At 33.8% G+C, this 22,250-nt stretch overlaps 2 protein-coding genes across 6 annotated transcripts; one reads left to right on the top strand and one right to left on the bottom strand.

Moving 5' to 3' along the window:
* The first annotated feature begins 350 nt into the window (after window positions 1-350).
* On the top strand, window positions 351-16,432 carry vtd (RAD21 cohesin complex component verthandi). Of its 4 annotated transcripts, none has more exons than XM_085207748.1 (21): window positions 351-637; window positions 1,389-1,688; window positions 1,895-2,010; window positions 2,641-2,824; window positions 3,339-3,522; window positions 3,945-4,057; window positions 4,615-4,751; window positions 5,058-5,157; window positions 5,615-5,756; window positions 6,059-6,279; window positions 6,817-6,933; window positions 7,487-7,571; window positions 7,971-8,039; window positions 9,727-9,846; window positions 10,334-10,405; window positions 10,679-10,870; window positions 11,254-11,406; window positions 11,892-12,073; window positions 12,341-12,433; window positions 12,871-13,044; window positions 13,484-16,432. In XM_085207748.1, exons 2-21 carry the CDS (start codon window positions 1,431-1,433, stop codon window positions 13,607-13,609), a joined length of 2,838 nt encoding a protein of 945 aa, XP_085063874.1. In that variant the 5' UTR covers window positions 351-637; window positions 1,389-1,430; the 3' UTR covers window positions 13,610-16,432. The 4 variants fall into 4 exon arrangements, with proteins under 4 accessions (XP_085063874.1, XP_085063872.1, XP_085063876.1 ...); XM_085207746.1 differs by lacking the exon at window positions 351-637 and adding an exon at window positions 1,092-1,175; XM_085207749.1 differs by lacking the exon at window positions 351-637 and adding an exon at window positions 1,140-1,276.
* Window positions 16,433-18,848: 2,416 nt separating this feature from the next.
* On the bottom strand, window positions 18,849-22,111 carry ATPsynC (ATP synthase, subunit C). Of its 2 annotated transcripts, none has more exons than XM_085207760.1 (4): window positions 21,965-22,111; window positions 21,443-21,517; window positions 20,747-20,930; window positions 18,849-19,452 (listed from the first exon to the last, which is right to left on the bottom strand). In XM_085207760.1, the coding sequence occupies exons 2-4, from the start codon at window positions 21,482-21,484 to the stop codon at window positions 19,289-19,291; spliced, it is 390 nt and encodes a 129-aa protein (XP_085063886.1). In that variant the 5' UTR covers window positions 21,485-21,517; window positions 21,965-22,111; the 3' UTR covers window positions 18,849-19,288. The 2 variants fall into 2 exon arrangements, with proteins under 2 accessions (XP_085063886.1, XP_085063887.1); XM_085207761.1 differs by having other exon boundaries at window positions 21,828-21,976.
* Between the last annotated feature and the right edge of the window lie 139 nt (window positions 22,112-22,250).

Raw genomic sequence — 22,250 nt, 5'->3', positions numbered from 1 at the left:
ACGCAATGCCTCCAGAACACGGTGGTAAATGGAGCCCAGAGCGTCTTAACACTAGGCTCCCTCTGCCTACTCTGTCTACATGTGAGATACATCGTGAAGCTGAAAACAGTAAATAAAAAGCAGCACTTTAAATTCGAACACTCGGAATCTATGATGCCAGTGCCACAGACATACACATGTCAGACCTATATTTTAACTCAATTTTTGAAGAACTAAAAAGGACACATGTAATGTAATTAACATGTTATGAAATCGCTTACGATTTAATCTAATACAATGTTAATTATTTATTTATGTAATTTAGTTTTAAAACATTCTTTAATGCATTTTTTCTTGATTTTATTTTGCTTAGTACTGCGCAAGTCACAGTACGTAAAAATGGTGGACTCAAATCCGTGTTGGTGCTGAAATGAAAGCGTTCAAAATAAATTTATGTAACTCCACATTAAGTGACAACATATTTACTTGGATTATTGGTGTTCTAACGTATCTGTGATAAAAAAAGTTATGTTTCTTCAAGCATTAAAAGCTCTAAATGCATCTAAAGACGTACCTGACCATGTATTGATTGTTACAAAGAGCGTCGTTCATGTAGAATGCGGAATATAACATACATTCATATTATATGCAATGTAAAGTAAGTTTGAAAATCAGACAAATATATTTTTATACCGAGGAAATATTAGTCAATCAACTAAATTATCATGAATATAGTTTGTAAATAATAATACATAAATTAAATTTGAAAATATGTTTTGAACATATTAGGACTTATTATTTTATACAATTTAAATGATGATGATGGTACATTTATTAATTTAAATATGTATAAGCTTACATGTTATTTTATAATATTAAATGTATCCATAGGATTCTAATACATAAAGGCAATTTATACAAAATTCTTAACTTTAAATTTATAGATAAGATAGAGAAACCTAATCATACATGTAAATCTGTTCTTTTCATATATTTATGTTTTGTGATAATTTTATTAATTATTTTATTACAATAGAGGTAAATAAATTTATATATTTATTTTGTAAAAGACAACTATATTTCTGAACGAAGATATTCGTTTATCGTGAAATGCACGGCGCCATCTTGAAAGCGTAATTGTTGTCATGTTTACGTTGTATGTGGAAGTTGAAGTTTTTAATTTGTAATTTATGAAGGTTTGTCTATGTATTATAATATTATAAATATGTCAACTTAATGTATTAAAGTATAGTGATTTAAAAATAATAAATTTTAAATGAAACCTACATTAATTTAGGTAAACGTAGAATAGGCGCCAAATTGGTTAATGTCGTTAGTGTTTTGTTCGTGGTATTCGTGTAAAAAAGTGTGTTATTAAATGTTTATACTTCTTTATCGTTTATTTACAGGGCTAGTTTGATGTAACTGATCAGATTAAGTGATTTTTCAAAATGTTTTACGCACACTTTGTGCTGGCCAAGAAGGGCCCTTTGGCCAAGATTTGGCTGGCAGCTCATTGGGACAAAAAGTTGACTAAAGCTCATGTTTTCGAGACAAATATTGAAAAATCAGTAGATGGTATTTTAAAACCTAAAGTTAAAATGGCTTTACGAACATCGGGCCATCTGCTGTTGGGTGTAGTGAGAATTTACTCCAGAAAAGCCAAATACTTGCTGCAAGATTGTAATGAGGCATTCGTCAAAATTAAGGTACTTTTGTCATATATGAAATATTTATTATCCTTTACAATTTATTCATTGATGTTATGATATACATTTTCAAATAATCAAATAAGGTTTTAAATATGAATTTGAAGCAAATATTTTGATACATGTTTTGTACATGTAATATTAATACAAATTGCTTAATAATACATAGAAACTAAGTATAAAGGTATTATTTTTATTTCTTGTAGTTGGCCTTTCGGCCAGGCATGGTGGATTTACCAGAGGAACATAGAGAAGCCGCATTAAATGCTATTACATTACCTGAAGTATTTCATGATTTTGACAGTGCTATGCCAGAATTAAAGTAAGTATGCACAATTTGAGCGTAATAACCATAATAACCATAAATTGAATTCTTATACAATTCTATTTACTCCTTTTTATTATTAATAAATAATTAAATAAAATTATATCATACACTTTTAACTAAAAGTGAAGTAACTACTTCAAATAATGTAAAATATGAACATCATTAATAATTAAAACCTGTAGGACATAAAGAAAAATAAATTTAATTCATAAAGCAAGATAAAGGTATTTCAATCTTAAAATTTAGATTAAATCAAAACAATTTTTTTTTATGTTTTCTAAAGAGTATTTTTCTTTCCTAAGAGTAGAACAACATTTTATAAATGTTAAAAACATTACTCACACCATTATTGTTTTATTTAGCTTTCCACTTTATCCCACATATAACAGGGTGCAAACAGAACTTGTGTTAAGATATTCCATTCCTCATGTGCTGCTCAACTTTAGATGCATATTGCATGTTAAGTGGTGGGACTCAATGCAAAGCTTTGTCTTGTTACCAAAGGAAGGACATGAAAATACTTCATTCCCCCTATTAGAATTTCTCACAACCATAATTTTTATTCAAATGGATACAGGATTTATGATTATAATGATTATAACAAATCTTTATATTTTTTAATAGTGAAGTAGATATTGAAGCCCAGTTCTCACTCAATCAGTCAAGAGCTGAAGAAATAACAATGCGAGAAGACTATGGGTCCTTGAACTTAGTTACCCATGATGATGGATTTGGAGACATGGGTTTTGATACAGATAACCCAGATATTATGCGAGAGGCTATTGGAAATGAGGGTGGATTAGAACAGGTAGGTCTGGTTATATTATGAATTTTGTCTACAATCCCTACAAAATAGGACAAAGTTAATATTGAAAATATTTATATTTATTTAAACCAGATGCTCATATTATATAATTATGGTGTTTAAAATAATAAACAACACAATTAATATGGATGGATGATTTTGATGATGAAAATATAATTAAGATATGTGGAATTTATTAATTTACAATTAAAAAGGTGTGTTGTTTCACAATTTATTGTAATTTTTTTATCTTTTAATGTACCCTAAAAGATAAAATTTTACAGTTTTACTAATTACAGTTAAATAATGTCATATATAAAGTCAAAGTTTGTTATATAGATTTAAATGTAGGTACTTATTTCCTTTGTTAAATAATAAAGGGAATTGAAGTGGGTAAGTTGAAATTATATATGACAAGTTAGTTCGTGTCAGGCTACCTAGCCAATACAATACTTATTCAATGAACTTAGTGTTTTATTTACGTTACATATATAATAAATAACATTATATATTACAGAGTAATCTTCTATTTGCGGATGGTTCATCATTAGAGTTGGCTAAAGATGCAGTAGCGAGTACTAGTGCGGCAGGTATACCTGCATTGACTGCACCGTCTCATGAGCCTCGTATGGAAGCAGCACCCCATGGACCTATGGATGATGGGTTTGGTGGCACCATAGGCGACGTGGGGGATTTTGGACGTTAGTAATTATAGTAGTAGTATGTTATTAAAAATATCATGGTTGTGTATGAATGAATGTGATAGAATAATATAATAATGTTTTATTTGTATTATACTAATATTCTAAATGTAAAAGCTTGTGATGATGGATGTTTGTTCCACTTTTACTCAAAAACTACTGAACTATGTACTTTTTATATCAGAATAATAAATAGGTTACAATTTACCTAAAGACTTATATAGTATAATTTTGATATAATTGTGAATCTGAAGCTTCTTTAAAGTATATTCTTTCTCTTTCTATTTTTACTTATGCCCACATTTCCAAGGTATGTAGGAATTTGATAAATTCAAATTTATACTAAAATTGTAGATCATCTTAACCACTGTTTGTTATTATTATCGATACATGGAATTTTATGATTAAATTTGTTTATACAGATGCGGGAGGTCTATTTGAGGGTGATTTATTCGGAGATGTCACGGCCGGAAGCTCCACAGGCGGAGCTGGCACTGGCATGCCTGGTACCTCTGCGCAACCACAATCATTACAGGTTCAATATATTTGTTATTCTGTTTTATCCTATTACAACATTCTTTTTAATATTCTTCAGATAGCAACAACAAAGAATCACGAAATATCGCGGCTTTGATAGTGAAGAAAGTAAAATCTCCACTTAAGTATATATTTTAGTTTGACTAAAGTTGAGGCATGATTACCAAAGCCACAATATATTACAGTACACAGTAGCAATGTACAGTATTTAATTTTTTTTTAATTAATGATTGATGATTATAAAGTACATATTCCCATATGTAATTAAATTTCTATTTAAAAGTACAGATTACATGTTTTTAGTGCGTAAGTGAGAAAATAACAATGCTATATATATGAAATGGTTTATAAATACCAACTTCAAAACTATATCTATATGCACATAATATGTGTGTTAATACAATGTTTAAAAACTTAGCCGTTAGCTCCTAATTGTTGAGCTATTGCATTTCATATCATTATCATCAGCTCAGTGATTTGTCACAAATGATATTGAAGGACATACATATAACTCTGTGTAAGTCGGTTAAAACTTAAAAGCATGTATTTGCGTAGGCGGAGATAGAAGCAGCTGGCGGCAGCGCGCGCTCGGCGGAGGCGGCGGCGGACGCGGACTCTGACGACGACATGCCGCCCTACGACGCGCCGCCCTCGCCCTCCTCGCCGCCCGGCGCGCCCTCGCCCGCGCACAGGTACTTCCGCGCCATGCTTGTGGGCTTGATCTCCACCAGGGTTGTCAATTTATGTCTTTTCATCGATATAAACTGATTAGAACTAACAAGTGTATTTTTTAAATAAAATCCTTATGTATTATATTATTTTTTATAACAATTATCTGCAAAGTAGTAAGTAGCAAAGTCATTGCTCATTAGACTCAGTCACTTAGCTCGATAATTTTTTTAAATGCTAAACTCAAGCATCTTGAATAATAAATAATTTTCAATGTGATAATTTTTTAACATCTTTTTCAAATTGATTTAAAAAAATAAAATTTACAGTTGGGGAGGTTCCCCCCCGCATGGGAGCGAGACGCCGCGCGATGACGCAGGTCTGATGCCGCCTCCCGCCGCGCCGCGACCGCCGTCTGTCAGGCCTATGGTTATACTATTTAATATACTGTATTTTATATAGAGAATATAGAGAATTTGTTTTCTATATAATGGCACACTTATGTAAACACGACATGTTGCCGGTTCGATTGCAACGCGCGGAAATGAGATATTTAATATTTTCACTTCCTCGCTCTGGTAAGGCGAAACATGGTGCTGAGTTCTGCCACGCCTCGAGAAATCGCAATGCCTCGAGAATTCGGAAGAAAGTGGGAAATGGAAGTGTCTTAATGGAGCGATTTAACAGATTCCCAGGTCCCCCTGCTTACTGTGCTATAAGCAGGATACGAACTAAACATTGGTCTTTTGTCAGAGCTAAGAAATGAAAATATAAAGAAATCATTCATGAGTGGGGATCGAACCCGCAACTGGCGCGTTACAATTAGACCCACCTCAATAAGAAATATTACGACTATAAAATAAACACTGATTATATTATTTAACAGGATGTAGACGATCAAGTACCGGAAGAACCACAGCCAGCCGAGGCGCCCGCTACTCCAGCACCAGCAATAGACTCTACAACATTATTACAAAATGATGAAGAATCCTTTGCTTTGGCACCTGTCGATGCTACTGTTCTTAAAGGTACAAAAAATAGTCACATTATGTCCAATTAATGTTGGTGCTTAATGTTTGCATATAGGGGAAAACATAAAATTAGTGACACTAAAAGAAATATAAGGGCTTTATTTGCATTTAGCACCTAATTTCTTAGAGTTAGCTTCTTCATAAACTCAGATTTTTATATGTTATTGGTAAATACGCATCACACTGAATAATTTATGCTTGGTAGCCATTTCTGTATTTCTTATAATTTAGGTGACAATGAACTATTTAATAATAAATTATATAGTTTATAATTTAACCTCTAACTCTATTATACCCAGGTATAACAAAAGCGAAACGGAAACGTAAGCTAATAGTAGACGAGGTGAAGAACATCTCGGGCGAGGAGATGAAGAACCAGCTCAGCAACACGTCAGACATAGTGACCACCCTGGACCTGGCGCCGCCCACGCGCCGCCTCATGCACTGGAAGGAGACGGGTGGTGTAGAGAAGCTATTCACTCTGCCTGCCAAGCCCATACCCTCCAGGGTCTTGTTCAAGGTGTGTGTTAAAGGCAAAAGAAGTCTGGGAACCTAGTGTTAAGACACTCCATTCTCATTAAAACACTTTCGTTCCTCATTTTCAACATTTAAGCAAAAATAATGTCGTCAATGTCACATTGTGGAGAACACAATGATAATGTTACATTTTTAGGAATAGATATGGCGCACAAAATCCATGTATACAAATAGGTGTAACAATTTAATATTAGCTTCACTGTATATCCCGCATGTAGCAGAGACAACTACAGTTTTTGTTACTTTCCGCCCGAATTCGAAAGATCGTGTGTTGGATGACAGAGTTCAATTCCGCAATTGAAATTCCGCCTCGTGGCTAAAACGACAACCATTGCGTTAACAGTCTTGTTGTCAGAGCGAAGAAATGAAAATATAAATTTAAATAAAATATTATTATATTTCCTTTTCTCGAGTGGGATTGAACCTACAACCAGTCGATTTTCAGTACACTGTGTGCCCTTGCGCCACGAAAGGATACTTTTAATAAATTAAATAATGTTAGTCTCATTTCCGATTACAGAAGTATCAACGCAACATGACGCTGCGCACGGAGGCGGAGGAGGGCGACCCGGCGCGCTCGCCCGACCCCGAGCCGCCCGTCGCAAGGCGCGCCGGCAGGAAGCGACGACACGAGGAGGTGCGTTAATAGATATTTTTTTGGATGATTTTCTAAGAAGTATTTCGGGTTAATAGATATCTCTGAAATACCCTATTAGGCGCTCAATGTAATATACAAAAAATATGTATATTTTTTAAGTAGTTCCTAAAATGTACATTTTTTGTTACGTTTATACTATATCTTGCCTGTAGCAGGATTGATAGAGGAAATGTAAAAATTATTACAAGACTCCACTTCCACCACACCTTTTCATTCAGAACATTGCGTGTTTGTTTGTGGCGGTCCACGCTTTGTCTTGTAAGCAATGCGAGATGATAATAATTCATCCTCGAGTTTGAATCGAACATACCACTCTTCCTCTGTCCTACTCGAGACAATAAAATATTTAATTACATTTTCTTCACCATGCAATGCCTTCAGAATTCGACGGAAAGTGGGGAGCGGAGAGTCTTAACACTAGACTCTTTCGCTTACTACATGCGGAATACAGCGTGAAGCGAAAAAAAAAACAAATAAAAACCAACATTTGTTGTTTTTATATTTGACATAATTTTATACAATGTTTCTTTAGACAATGCACCCACCAGAGACTCCTGCACCTCAGATTGAATTAGAACCTCCAACACCTATCCCACAAGAGTATGAACCATCAGTCGGTAAGTTTATATTCATTTGTCTATATGTATATATATTTCGTTTTGGTTCACTTTCACTAAAATATTATATCTAAGAGCAAACTATAAGTCACAGCTTTTGATTAATGTTCAATGTTCTACTAATTTCATTCCATTAAAACAATATCTAATATTTCTATATTCTTTTATATTATTCTTCATAATAAAGGTGTTGCATTCTATTTTCATCTGTGCTTATTAATATGTGTATAATAATAATAGGGAAGGAGCTTATAGTGTAATTTTATAGAATATTTATTAGGAATAATAAATATTACACAAATTATTTATATAACACTAATTTTTTTTATTATATAATATACACTATGAGTCGCTTCCCCCCTCCCCCACTAACCGCTCCCCCGCACTGCGCACGCACAGAGCCGGAGCGCGCGCCCACGCCGTACCGGTCGCCGCGACATGACGACGTGGAGCCGCCCGCCACGCCAGGTACACATATATATATACATTATACATGTACATATATTACATAGAAATATCGGTACCGTTAATCCCGCCACCGGCTCAAAAGGCAGATTCAGTGAGAAAATCAATAGCTGCTCTGTGTGATAGGTTGCTTTAAGACTGACACAACTATTAGAAATCAGAAGTTGTTAACGTTTTTTTAAAAACTAAATCAAACACATTATGGTCTATATGCTTATAAACAGATTCAACGTAATTGCGTTAAGAAGTGATATATACCACTTAATAAGTAAGCTTCATAAGAGTTTCCTTCCAATAAATGGTCTTTGCCTACAATTTAAATTATTTTAGTCTTTTTCACCTTCAACTACCCACTCCGGGTTAAGTGGAGTTCTTCCGGAAGAACGCCACTCTATCTATATACATCAATATCATTTTAATGATCTTGGATAGCATAATACACTTTCGCCAATAATATGTTGTTAATTTTGACTCTAAAATTTTAGAGAGAGAAGTTATTTTACACAAACACTTTATGCGCATATAATCATTGTTGCTTTTTCTACATACCTTTTTATCATTGGTAATGGGATTTGTTTTGTTATAATCATTTATCTAAATTTATTTAATTGTAATTTTATTAAAAATTAAGAAATTAAATTTTAAATCTGTTTCTAAAATAGCCAAAGATGTGTAGCCACATATTTTAAAAGACCATATTTAAAAATTATTTTCAAATTTCCCTAACAAAATATATACAGGCATCCCTCGATAACACGATTTATTCGTACCGTGCTATATCGAAACCGTGTTATACGAAACCAGGTATACCATACTGTACACCGTGTAGTATCGAGACCTTGTCTTGTGTTATATCGAAACTGTGTTATACGAAACTTTGAAATAATACAAATAAAGGCAATGCGTACCGTGTTATATCGAAACCAAATCTTAAGGTGTAAAATTTTATGATAGCTGAAATTTCGTTCCAAATCTATATATATAAAATCGAAAGGTCACTCACTCATCACCAAATCGCAGAAACTACAAGCGCTAGGAATCTCAAATTTTCCATAGGAGTTACTTATAGGACGTAGGTGCTCGCTAAGACGGGAATTTGCAAATTTGGGTTGTTTTTGGGGTCGAAAGTTTGTATGAAACTTCGTTACTACAAATGCTAGGAGTCTCAAATTTTGCATAGACGTCACTAGGACGTAGTCATGGAGACAGAAATTAATAATAACATAGTTCACGCGGGTGTAACCGCGAGCGGGCCGCTAGTACTACATAAATGAAAAAGGAAGTTACCTTGAAGTTTTTATTAAGAAAAATAAATTAAATTCAATTTTATGATGAAATACAAAAATTAAAAAATACAACAATAAAATATATTCAAAGACTAATAATAATAATTACATAGTATAAAACAAGTAGAAACAGCTTATTGAACGAAAAAAAAGTTCAAATTTAAAATGCATATTTTTCAAAATCGTGTTATACTAATATCATTTCTTGTATCGTGTAATATCGAAACCGTGTTGTACAAGTACCGTGTTATACGAGGGACGCCTCCTATTGTTAAACTATCTACTGTAATAGGAAATTAGTACTTATTTTATAATCAATATAAATTTTACCAACTTTATTATTATTTAATTGTATATAAAAAGAGCAAATAAGTATCATTAACATATAATATTCAATAATACAGGTATGCTAAGTTCCCTTGGAGCTCCGCTTACACCAGGAGTTTTGGGCCCCCTAACTCCCGGTACACTGTTGCAAGGAGGACTAACGCCGGGCAGTCTACAACATGGTGCTATGACACCAGGTGATTCTTAATTTAGATTTTATTAATTTAGATTTGGTTAAATGGCGTCCATTATCCGAACGTCAAGCAACTGAATGACTGCTTATCCGAACTACTACGCGTGTCCAACTCGCGCATTCTTGTACATCAATAGACAAAAGATATAATTATGTAAACATGATTTTGAAAATGTATGGTTAAATCAACATAGTTCTATTATCCATACAAACTGATTTCTCGAACACCCAAAATTTCTAATTATTTCAGATAATAGACGCTCTCCTGCACTTTTATCTGTGTATATGGCATTTACTGGATAACTTACGACGTGCCCATTTTTTAAGACTAATTTTATTTAAATTCTGTAAATGGCTCTCCTTACAAGATATTTTCAAAAGATCGATATAAAATACCAATGGTAGCGTTAAGATAATGTCGTTGAGGACATTATTTATGCCTTAGTATATGTCTATATATTGTAATGTAATTCTTTATTTTTTTTTATTAGGTGGTCTTACACCTGGAGGGCTACAGCACGGTGATCAACCCGAATTAGGTCTGGTTGGTCCACTACATGGAGGTAATCATCTTTCTCTTTCTCTCTCAATACATATAAAATATTAATATATAAATACATGCAAAATCAATATTGAATAATCAATAAAGTGCAGTAGAATATCACTAATCCAGGACTATTAAAGACCAGAGGGTGCTGGATTATTGGTATAGACAGATCATTAGATGGCATAATAAATAAGCATTTTATAAAAGGAAAAAAAAATGTTAATGATGTGTTTTTAATTGAGGTATGTTCTTGCTCTGTACAGTCATTTAATACCACTTTGTTCTACAGGAATGACGCCTGGTGGCATGACGCCAGGTGGCATGACACCGGGAGGTATGACGCCAGGCGGAATGACGCCTGGTGGCATGACGCCGGGCGGTATGACCCCAGGTGGTATGACGCCAGGAGGTATGACGCCGGGACTTGGTCTTGACGTCGGTATGACGCCAGCGGGTCTCCATCATGGTACTATGACGCCTGGTAAGTGTGCATTTTTTTTTGCTCCATGTTGGATTTATTTAGGTATAAATGCCAGAGGCCTAAGGCTCAGGGACAAATTCTCCCTCGAGGACATAAAATGTTTAATATTTTAATTTCTTCGCTCTGGTGTCGAGGTAAAACCGAGGCGTTGAGTTCTTCCACTCAACACGCAATGCCTGCCTCCAGAATTCGATGGAACGTGGGAAGCGGAGTCTATTAGCACTAGGCTACTTCTGCCTAACCTGTTACACACGGGGCACATCGTGTGCCGTATAAAATTTATCTTGATGAATGTTCTATATGCCACTAAACAGTGACTTAACTCCTAAAATACTATTTCACAATAGACAATTATAATTAATAAAGATTGCTTTATTCCACAGGTGGTCTCGATCACGGCGGCATGACACCAGCGGGCCTCCAACACGGTGGCATGACACCGGCAGGTCTCCAACACGGCGGCCTCACACCCGGTGGCCTACAACACGGCGGAATGACGCCTGCGGGGTTACAACATGGCGGTATGACACCTTCTGGTTAGTATGCTTTGTTTATAAGTAATATAAGATATTGTTTACGGACTTAATGAAAGAATATTAGGAGGTTTATTTTGCTGTTTTATTATTTAATAAGAACTGAAGGAAAGAAAATAGTGCCTTTGTGTATTTTTATATTTTGAGGCTGAGAAAATCTATCCATAGAGTCCATCAATGGCACAGCGTCTAAATATAAATGCGACGGTTGTGGATATTTTCTCTTTTTCTTTCTTCTAGTAACAAAACAAAACGCAGCGTTAAGTTCCGCCAATTGAGACGGAATATATCGAAAATTGGATGTCCAGTTCAATCCAATAGTGTCCTGACACGGACTTCCCTCTGACTACCCTACTATATATAGATATGAATGAAACTATGAAAATAAGAGTCTAGTGAAAGGATATTTTTTCTCTCAGTTTCGCCTATATAATATCAATAAGTAATTGAAATAGTATACTAAAACGCATACAATATGTCACGGGCAGGTCTCCAACACGGCGCCCTGCTCCAACACAACATGGAGCTCCCCATGATGCCGCAGATGGGCGGGGAGCACCCGTTCCTGACGCAGGCGCACACGCACACGCACGCGCATGCCCACACGCACGACCTGAACACAGGGCCGATGGAGCCGCTGCCCATGCCGCTTGAACATGGCGATTATCAGGTTAGTTTCTTTTTTAATACTTTTAAAGTGTTATTCCACACTTAATAAGTATGTTGATAAAACTCTTAAGTAAGGAAGTCTCCAACACAACGTGGAGTTCCCCATGATGCTTCAAATATGGGATGGAGTATTGCACACTCCTACTATTTTATATGCGGGATAAAGTATGAAGCAAAAAAAGCCTTCTTCTATCGATCTTTTAAAGATAACTTTTTTTAATCTAATAAGTAAAGTGTTCTTATTTAAACTTTTTTGTTTGTTTTACAGAATAGTATGCAAATGACAAACTTAGGGTATGATGACCAACATGGTCATCACAGTCCGCAGCACGATTATGATTTACCTCTCAGTGTTGAAAATGTAAGTTTTATCATAATGTGTATCCCATAAAGTAGAAAAAGTTTAAGATTAAAGTGACTTGGAGAAACAATTAGAAATGTTTGATATTTAAATGTGATAAAATTCTTTGAGAGATTGAAAATTTGGGGCCAGTCATGGCGCAGGGGCACAAAAAGTGACTGCAAACGCGACAGGTTGTAGGTTTCATTCCCTTTCTAGGAAATAAAATTATTTAATATTTCCATTTCGTGTGCTCTGGTGTCGAGGGAAAGCGCGGCGTAGATTTCCGCCACTCAACACGCAATTCGGAATTATTGTGTAAAATAAAAAAATAAAATTATCCATACCTATATTATAAATTCGAAAGTAAATCTGTCTGTCTGTATATCTGAGTATATAATATAAATGCGTGTGAAGCTAAAAAATAAATACTAATATAATATTGGCGTTTCATCTAGCCCGAGGAGCCCCTTAGCGAGGTGCGCGAGGCGGGCGAGACGGAGGAGCAGTACGAGGAGCGCGTGCTGAACCGGCGCGCCGCACAGCTGTTCACGGCCATGCGCCCCAAGCTGGCCGCCGACCGCGTGCTCGACTTTGCGGACCTGGCACCCCGACACAACAACAGGAAGCAGGTATACATCCTCCCAAAATCGTATATAATTATGGTTGCAGAATTCTAGGATAATAATACCAAGGCAGGGGAATGAATATTGTGTAACGAAACTACAATGTTTTAATATATTTTATTTCATGAGATTTGAACTCACAGTTTTCAATTTCTCTTTACAAATAGTTGACAGTTGTTTATTTTAATATTATTATTGATGTTTAGGATAAAAAAATATGGAAACCAGAAGGCATCAACATTAAAATTAATTTACGTTAAAATATCAGGCTGTCGTCGCGCAGCGGCACAGCGTCTGACTTTAAACGCTACGGTTGTGGGATAACCCACACTCAGGGGAATGAATTATTTTTATTTCTTATATACTAACGTATATAACGTAACGTAACTAAAAAAAACTAAGAAAAATAAAAGTTTTAAAATGTACTAATGTTTATATATCACAGGTTGCGCAAAAGTTCTACAGTCTACTAGTTCTCAAGAAGCATCAAATGCTGAAACTGGAGCAGCACGAAACTTACGGACCTATAACAATTTCAAAGGGGGCTCAGTTCGAGACGGAAGCGATATAATTAATATAGTTATATTTATACAAAGAAACAAATATCAATTAGATATAAAAGAGGGTACTTTAATATAAATCGGTGATGAGTAGTTTCCTTTGATAGGTTGAGCCAAAAATATTGTAAGTATTCAAATTCATAGACACTTGTTTCGGACCAAAATATTAACATGATGATCTCACACATCAGATGACAAAAATATTGTAAGGCTAAGTCTGTTTCTATTTTTATAGATTATAGTATGTACATTGTTAAAATTTCATATTATATAAATAAAAAGTATTTATATGTATGTAATTTTAAATCTGTACACTTAATTCATATAAATATAAGATATTTTATAATATATCGTGTTTTCTGTATTATCATACGCTATTTACTTACAGGTACAAAACTTTATAATCTTAATGTTATGTTTTCTTCCTTAGACATGACTAATAATTAAATTCTAATGGTGAAAATGCACTCTAAAGTGATTTATTAAAACAAACAATGATTGTGTTGATTTTCAATTCTGCACAAGAAAATAAAAACATTTGACATTTTAAACTTTTTACAGACTTGACTTTTCAATAAAGTAAAGTGTCTATGGATTCGAAAGAGCGAGTTTATTATAGCGGTTGTTCGGAACGATGTAGAGAAATGCCTTAATTTGTTTTGCTCTAGGCTAAGTAAAATTATTGTACGTTTACATTGTTTAATAGCTTCCACATTTACACACCTAGTGCTAATTTGTTATGCCGTTTTACATTTTAGAGTTAAGGGTGATCTGGGAATTGTTTCTCAATTAATTTATCATTACAAAAGTTTAAGATATTTATGATTTTTCTATTTCTTTTATTAATGCTAACAATTTAGTTTATTATGGACTAAAATATTTGTTTTTATTTTAGTTATTTATATCTCAAAATGATATTGTATGGATCACCCTCACTCTTTCCTAGTACAATATTTATTATGCATATGTAGAGCCCGCTCGTCGATGTGTTTGTTATACGCAACATTAATTGTTATATATTATAACAAAATACTTTAATTTGTTTGAGTTTTAAATTTTTTTATTTGTGTAGATCAAAACTGAGAAAATTTAAATATTTTTATAAATGAAGAAGTTCCTCGTGTTTAGTTAGTAACTTCTAATTATAATTAAAGTTATAACAATATTAATATGGTCGACGAGACTGCCTTGAACCCTGAAATTAAGATTTCTGAACTATAAATAATGAATATAATGTTGTGTATAACAACGATCGTCGTTTCAAACGTATTACGGAAAATCTATCTGCCTTACATTTTGTTGTTGTTAGTATTATAATGTTAATGAGCGTCTCTATGTAAATTATTATATGTAAGATATATTTTGATACCGGACTGTCGGACACTTAGTGGTAATGTTCTGTTGAAATACATACATTTTGATTTATATAAATATTTGTAGAAATCGATCGTCGATCACGAATGCTTCGTATATAATATGTTTAATTTATAAGATTTTAGAACTTTAAAGCAGGGATGTTGTGGAACTTCTTAGGTCGTAGTCATTTCTAATATGAAAATATCGGAGACTCGTTACATAATATGTTTAGATTTTGTTTGCCCCAGCCGCCAAAATTTTGCTCCTAGAAAAAGATGAATAACAAATATCACATCAGTAAATTTCCTATAAATTAGTTACTAAAATTACCCCAAAAACTAAAAAAAAAACTAATATTCCGGACAGGCGGAAATAGTATTTTTCTTATATCTTCGTCCAGATCCGGAATCCGTTACATCCTCGCTTCAAAGTTCTACAATATTCTCAAACTGAAAAAAAAACCTAATTATTTAATATTTAAACCGATCATGTTTTTCTTTGGCCGTGTTTTAAAAAAAAAAGAAATTTGAAAAATTATGTACGAGTACAAGTAGTCGTAACCATAGACGTAGCTAGAATCATTTATATGGGTCTTGGAAGTCTTTGAAATTGGTAATATATGTTATATGATTTCACTTAAGTTAAAATATAATTTCGCACCTTTAGAGTTTAAAAATATCATGTTTTGGGAAAAGAGAAATAAAGATGTGTACAATTGCATTTTTCTACAAAAATTAGGCTTACAAAATCTTTTTGGAAGATACAGTAGTGAATGCTTTTTAAATTAACTATTGATTTATTTATCTATATATTTTTTTTCTTTCTCGAAATCATGATGTGTTTTTTTTATTAGGTTACTATAATTCTGAAGGTGCGATTTGTATTTTAGTTTCGACTAAAATGACTTAGACGCCTATGACAGTAAGTGATAATGTGAAACACCAAATCATTCGATGTCTATTACGAGATTTAAATATATTTACATGTTTATACAAATGTGTGTGTGGCGCGTGTGTGCGTGTGGGGAGACCGCGGTAAAGTGTGCCTCACGCTATTGGTACATTCTAGTTATTTTATTGCGTTTGTTCGATGCTTTACTACATATTTATATTAAATGTCGGACGGACTGACTTCGATATATTCGATATGAGTTTAAATAATATTTTATGTGATTAGACTATACTAGTAAATTAAATTTTAGAATTTTTAAAGCATCGAATACTCGCAGGCGTTTTTCTTTGAACCCAAATTGAATGCATTCTGATGTAAGATTGGATTCACTATGGTATAAAATATCTCAAAATGATGTAAAATTGTAAGCATTAAGAATGCATGGACCTGTTTAAGTAAGTTAGAAGATTTTTTTTGTAAAAGTATTTAAGTGAATACCTTCGCTGGAATTACTTTAGTGTTGTCGCGCGGGAGTATTCTCTCAGATACAATCCAGTAAATATTTGCAATAAATTTGTTGATATAAACGGAGTTTTTAATAATCTTTTTAGTTTTTTTATCATCTGTTTTTCTTTTATTTGTGATACTAAGGGCCAGTTTCACCACTGGCTTATAAAGTCCCAGACAGCCTTATCTGCCAGACTAGCTATAATTTTTGGTTTCACTTGGTCTCGAACAGCGATATCCAGTAGATACACATTTGACGCATGTATTTAATTTTTACATTCAATATTTGTCATTTCAAAATGTAATCAAATCGTATAAATGGGAACAAAGAGCCTTAATATTCGTTTTCCAGGATCCCTCTGCCTACACGTGAACCTAAAAGAATTTTCATTTTGTATTTTTGTGTATGAAATACCCGCTATAATAGTGGGTAATATTTCATACACAAAAATACCAATAAAATACAAAAATAAATAAATCTAATACCCATTATAATATTGGGTAACATTTGACATAAAAATACAAAATGAAAATATTTTAATTTTCACGTGTAGGCAGAGGGATCCTGGAAAACTAATGTTTAGGCTCTTTGTTCCCATTAAGACAGTTCCGTTCTCTTTCCGCCAATTTCTGGAGGCATTGCGTGTTGAGTGTCAGAACTCGACGTCGCGCTTTGCCTGGTTACCAAAGTGAGGAAGCAATATATTAAATATTTCATTTCTTTGAGGGAGTATCGAACCGAGAACCCGTCGCGTTAACCGTCGCACGTTCGTGCCCCTGCGCCACTACTCATTATTAACTGCGTATAATATGGGTTTACTGGTGAAATAAATAGTTCATCCACCAAACTAAGGAATATAAGAATACATTTACATTACGTTGACAAACCACGCCCAATCAAATGATAAGACTGGTTTTACAGTACACTTCCTCATACGCGGTACGATGCCAAATACTTTACTTACATACTTTACAAGTTGTTTTTCTTATTCTATAGACTAGGTAAATTATTATTAGGTCAATGATATTTATAAATCTAAGATCTTAATTTATCTATCGGTTTGTATTTAAAATATACGTAACTTTTATTTTTTTAGACCCACGCATTATCCCTATGAGTAAACGGCAGTTAGATGCCCCTTCGAATCAAATAAAGTAGCGAACGGAGTGTCCTAACAGTAGGCCTACCCTGCTACATGTGGGACCACGCTGAAAAATAGCAAGTATAACATTAATCAAATTTATCTTTAAAAACAAGGCATTTGGGAGGAGATACTTAGAGCTATATTAGGTAAATCCAATTGATTTATCGGATACGAGGAAGGCTAGGGGCCTAGGGGGGTGTCCTCCTCCTCCTCCCGTGGCCCTCTGCGTAGGTGGTGGGAGTAAATCCATAGTGCCCGCCGCGTCGAAACCCGCACCCGCACCCCCACACGCCCGACATGCGCATAAGTGGGTTTTATGACCTTTTGACGAGGATGTTACATAAACGCATTTGCACACGTTGGGCATGGTAACGATGAACGAACTTCCCCTCTTTCGAACGATTCTCCATTTTCTGCCGTAGTTGTAGAGGCATTGCGTGTTGAGTGCCGGAATTCAGCGCACGCGCTTTTTTTGCCTTAGTACCAAATCCAAGAAATAAAATTATTATTAAATACTGGGCCACCACGGCCTCAAATATATATGTACAGATACAGCTGAAGCTGAAAAAAATATTATTTTTATAAAAAAAAGACAAATTTAGACTTGGTTTTGTCATAGATAGTAAGTACTAATCAGGTGACCTGTTTACAAGACGTCAATACCGGCATCTTTGAAACCCGCGCAGGTTGCCAAGTTGTTGAGACAGTTCAACTCATTGAGACAATGTTACATAATGAATAAACTTTGTATAAAAAAGTCATGTGTATTATGAATTAGTTTTATTTTATAATATACTTATTGAATTTATATTTTAAGATATTGTCGTAGCTGTAGAGGCCAATCCCACGACTAGCACAGGGCACAGTGTGACTTTAACCGACTGGTTGTGGGTTCGATCACCACTCAAGATTAAATATTTATGTTAAATTTATATTTCCATTTCTTCGCTTTGGTAGCGAGACAAAGCGCGGCGTTGAGTTCTGCCACTCAATTATAAATTAAATCATTTTATATAACTAATATTGTTTTATAAAAATATGTAAAGCTGTTTCAGAATTAACTATACCTGCATGGTTTAGTTCTTGTATTGCACTTAGGTAAAAATATAATAAGTTTGGTTGTAGTTCATTTCTTTAGCTGTGATATACTGATAAGCAATTTTAGATGTCTTTTGATGTTTTCAGTTTCAGTTAAAAAAATTTTTAGATCAGATTTCTTTTTCACTTCTAATTGACTGCTCTATCTATAAATTAAACAGAATTCACTTCAAATGCAATGAGATGAGAATGAGATTCAAAAAATTATTATATCTCTTATAATGTAGGTAAATTATGAAAAAATGCTCATAAATATAGGTTTGTATCATTTAATCGCCCTAAAAATGTACAATACAGACGCTGACATTCCCTCACAGCACAACAAGTGGACACGTGATGACAATACTCACACGCAAAGTGTTAAAACTGGCTTAAAAGTCACCACGCGCCCAACACGCTTGCACTGGGAAATAGACAAAATTGAATAACAGTTCAAATCTACAATTATATATAACCAATCAATATCAGGATATAGGAATAGTCGAGTTTACGTACAACATTTTATTTGCAGATTTTATTATACTACATAATTAAATAAATTGCTTTGATGCACTGATAAGTGTAACACTTAACACAAGTCCTCGCACCACTATGAGGGTGAGGTTTCACACATTCGATTCCATGGCCGTCCACTCCAGATAGTATACACTGAAACCTCGTGGGATGGCAGTAGTGTTCTTAAAAGTAAGTAGCTTAGAAGGCGAAGAGCAGCAAGAAGGCCATCATAAGACAGAACAGTCCCATGGCCTCAGAGAGGGCGAAACCCAAGATGGCGTATGAGAACAGTTGCTGCTTGAGGGAGGGGTTCCTGGCATAGCCGATGATGAGGGAACCGAACACTGTTCCGATACCAGCACCTGGAATGAATTATACAATATGATTATCATAATTCATATATAATTATACTTAGTGTTATCTAGAGATTAGATAAGTAAAAAAAAAGTGACAAAAATAGTTGTTACATTTGTGTAGTTGCAAGATGTTTTTAAAATTTTCTTGCAAAAATTATATGAAAGTCCAAAATACTATATTAGTATATAACTACATATAGAACTATGGTAAAATTTGGAAGGCAAAAAACTGATTGCAGAATTCACATTATGTAACAGATAAAAAAGGGTTTACTTAATAACAGAATAAAATAATAATTGAAATTTACAGACAATCAATTTTACACCTGTTTTTGACAACTATTGACTTTTTAACATTATATAATTTGATATTAGCTTTTATTAAATTAAGATCTAATTACAACAAAAAGCAAGCAAACTCACCTCCAGCAGACTTTCACATGCAATTATTAGTTACAATGTACACATCATGCAACAAATTATTAGTTCACCCCCAGATAATATACACTGTACAAACACTTCTTAAAAATATATAGTATGTTCTAAAAAGCAAATAGCATTAGAAAAGCAATCATGAGGCAGAAAAGGCCCATAGCTTCAGATAGTGCAAATCCAAGGATAGCATATGAGAATATTTGTTGTTTCAGGGAGGGGTTGCGAGCATAGCCAATTATTAAACATCCAAACACCACACCAATCCCAATACCTGTTGGACATAGTGATTGACAGATATTGGAAAATTAATTCACTAAATACTTTATATTTGGTATAACACATGTGGTATTTTAATATTAATAGTAAAAGTCTGTGCATGCAGAGGGAACTTAGTGTTAACATTTTCCTCTCTTACCCATGCATCACTCAATTTTAATCTTACCACAGAGAAATAAGAAGAGAAATCTTAATGCTTCACTTTGGTTTCTTAAGAGTGAGAAAATGAAAATATTTTACTATTTTTACTGTCACACTGTGCCTTAGCTATTATTTATGTAATCAAATAAATAATACAAAAAGAATAGTGATAGTATCACTTACTTTAGTAACAATTGACTTAATTGAAAAAAAAAAAGACTAAAATCAATAATCCTTCATGTTGTGTTATGCAACCAGTTAGGTTACATAAAATCTGTTTTCTTGGGGAAAATTAATTTATTTTTCGATATATGAAAATGATGAGATAAAATTAGTCATAAAAACACTGAAAAGGTTAGCTTAACTATGTAAGTAATAATAGTTAACAAATTAACAAACACACAAGCAATAATCATGCATAATTATTAAAAAATTAAACTAAACCTACCGGAGCCAGCAACTCCTACTGTGGCGGCACCAGCACCAATGAATTTGGCTGCAGAGTCAATATCCTTAGTGACAGAGGTGGTCTGGAAAGAACGGACTGCGGACAGCTGGGGGGCAGCTGGCACTACTTGGGTGTGGGATGGGAGCGCCGCCAACGGCCTCACTAGAGCTGTATTGCTGAAGATCTGCAATATGAAGGTTTAAGTTATTGTAGAACTATGAATTCATTTATTTTATTGTTAATATACTGTAAAAACTTGTAGGTACTAATATGATAATTTCTTATAAAAATATCGGTGTAGTCTGTCAAAAAAGTCAAAATAATAATTTGTATAGTTACATAAAGTTTACTTCTAGTTCTTTTCACAATCAATTTAGTCTAATTAATTAAATTCGATATGTACATTGATAAATTTTAGATATAATAATTATATCATCTCACTGTTATATAACTGCATTTGTAGAAATCAGATAAAATTGTAGTATTAATCCTCAAGTCATAAGTAATATGGAACTCTACAGTAAATTAAGAATTATTTTTTTTCATGTCATTTAAGTTCAAGGAAATTAAGTCTTACATAAGTTAAAAAAATCTATTATATTCAAGTCAATAACCAAATACAATAAAATTGAATCTTTAATATTTGGTATTCCATGATAATAAATCATATTCTAGAAGATAAATATGTGTACTTACAGCAGACCTGGCTGCGGGAACGATCAATCTAGCAGCATACATTTTTGTGTTTTAGTTAGGTGCGGCGATCGACAACTGAAATGAACGAGTTTATATTGAATGGTAGCCTGCTTTACTTCAAGTTAGCTAGTAGAATATAAAAATAGGAGGACTTGACAGTTTGACCGCAGAGCGTTACGTAATTTATGGGAGCTACGTAAGAGACCAAGTTAAGCCTATTTTCTCCGAATTTACGTTAATATTGAAAACGTTAGCACTATTCACTGTAAACTAGGAGAATAGAGGGGATACTCTCATATATAATAATAATAGGCAGGCAGCCGAAAATGGCCGAATCGACAATCTATCTTTCTTGTTTCAAAGACTATCTTCGGTGACAACTTACAATTTCACAATAAAATATTATCACTAAAACGCACTGTGATCTTTTCTTTAGAGAAATAGGCACTTTTATTTTCGAAATAGCTTAGGATTTTAACACTTTTTCGCGATTAGTTAGCTCACTATTTCTGTGACACTTACCAAAGAACACCGAGAAGGAGGAGACCGGCCTTTGGAATGTTCAATTTCTGAGTGGTCAAGAGAAACAGAGTATAAATGCCGTGTCGGTATTGGTTCCTTTGCGCACACTGCGCAGCTTCCGCTCGGGGCAGCCAACTATTGATCGGGCTGCGCAGATGACATAAGCATTTAATTCTTTTTATTATAAAAAAAATCATTAACGTACATTTAGAGATATTTAATAGCATTTACAATTATTTATTTAATTAAATAATTTATATAAAGATAAAAATAACATTTATAATCA

The sequence above is a fragment of the Heliconius melpomene genome, chromosome 3 (genome assembly GCF_056956725.1).
Source record: "Heliconius melpomene rosina isolate 202511_hmr_F chromosome 3, ASM5695672v1, whole genome shotgun sequence".
NCBI classification, from domain to species: domain Eukaryota; kingdom Metazoa; phylum Arthropoda; class Insecta; order Lepidoptera; family Nymphalidae; genus Heliconius; species Heliconius melpomene.
Note: the sequence above shows the minus strand (reverse complement) of the source record. Positions and strands in the feature narration are given on the sequence as shown.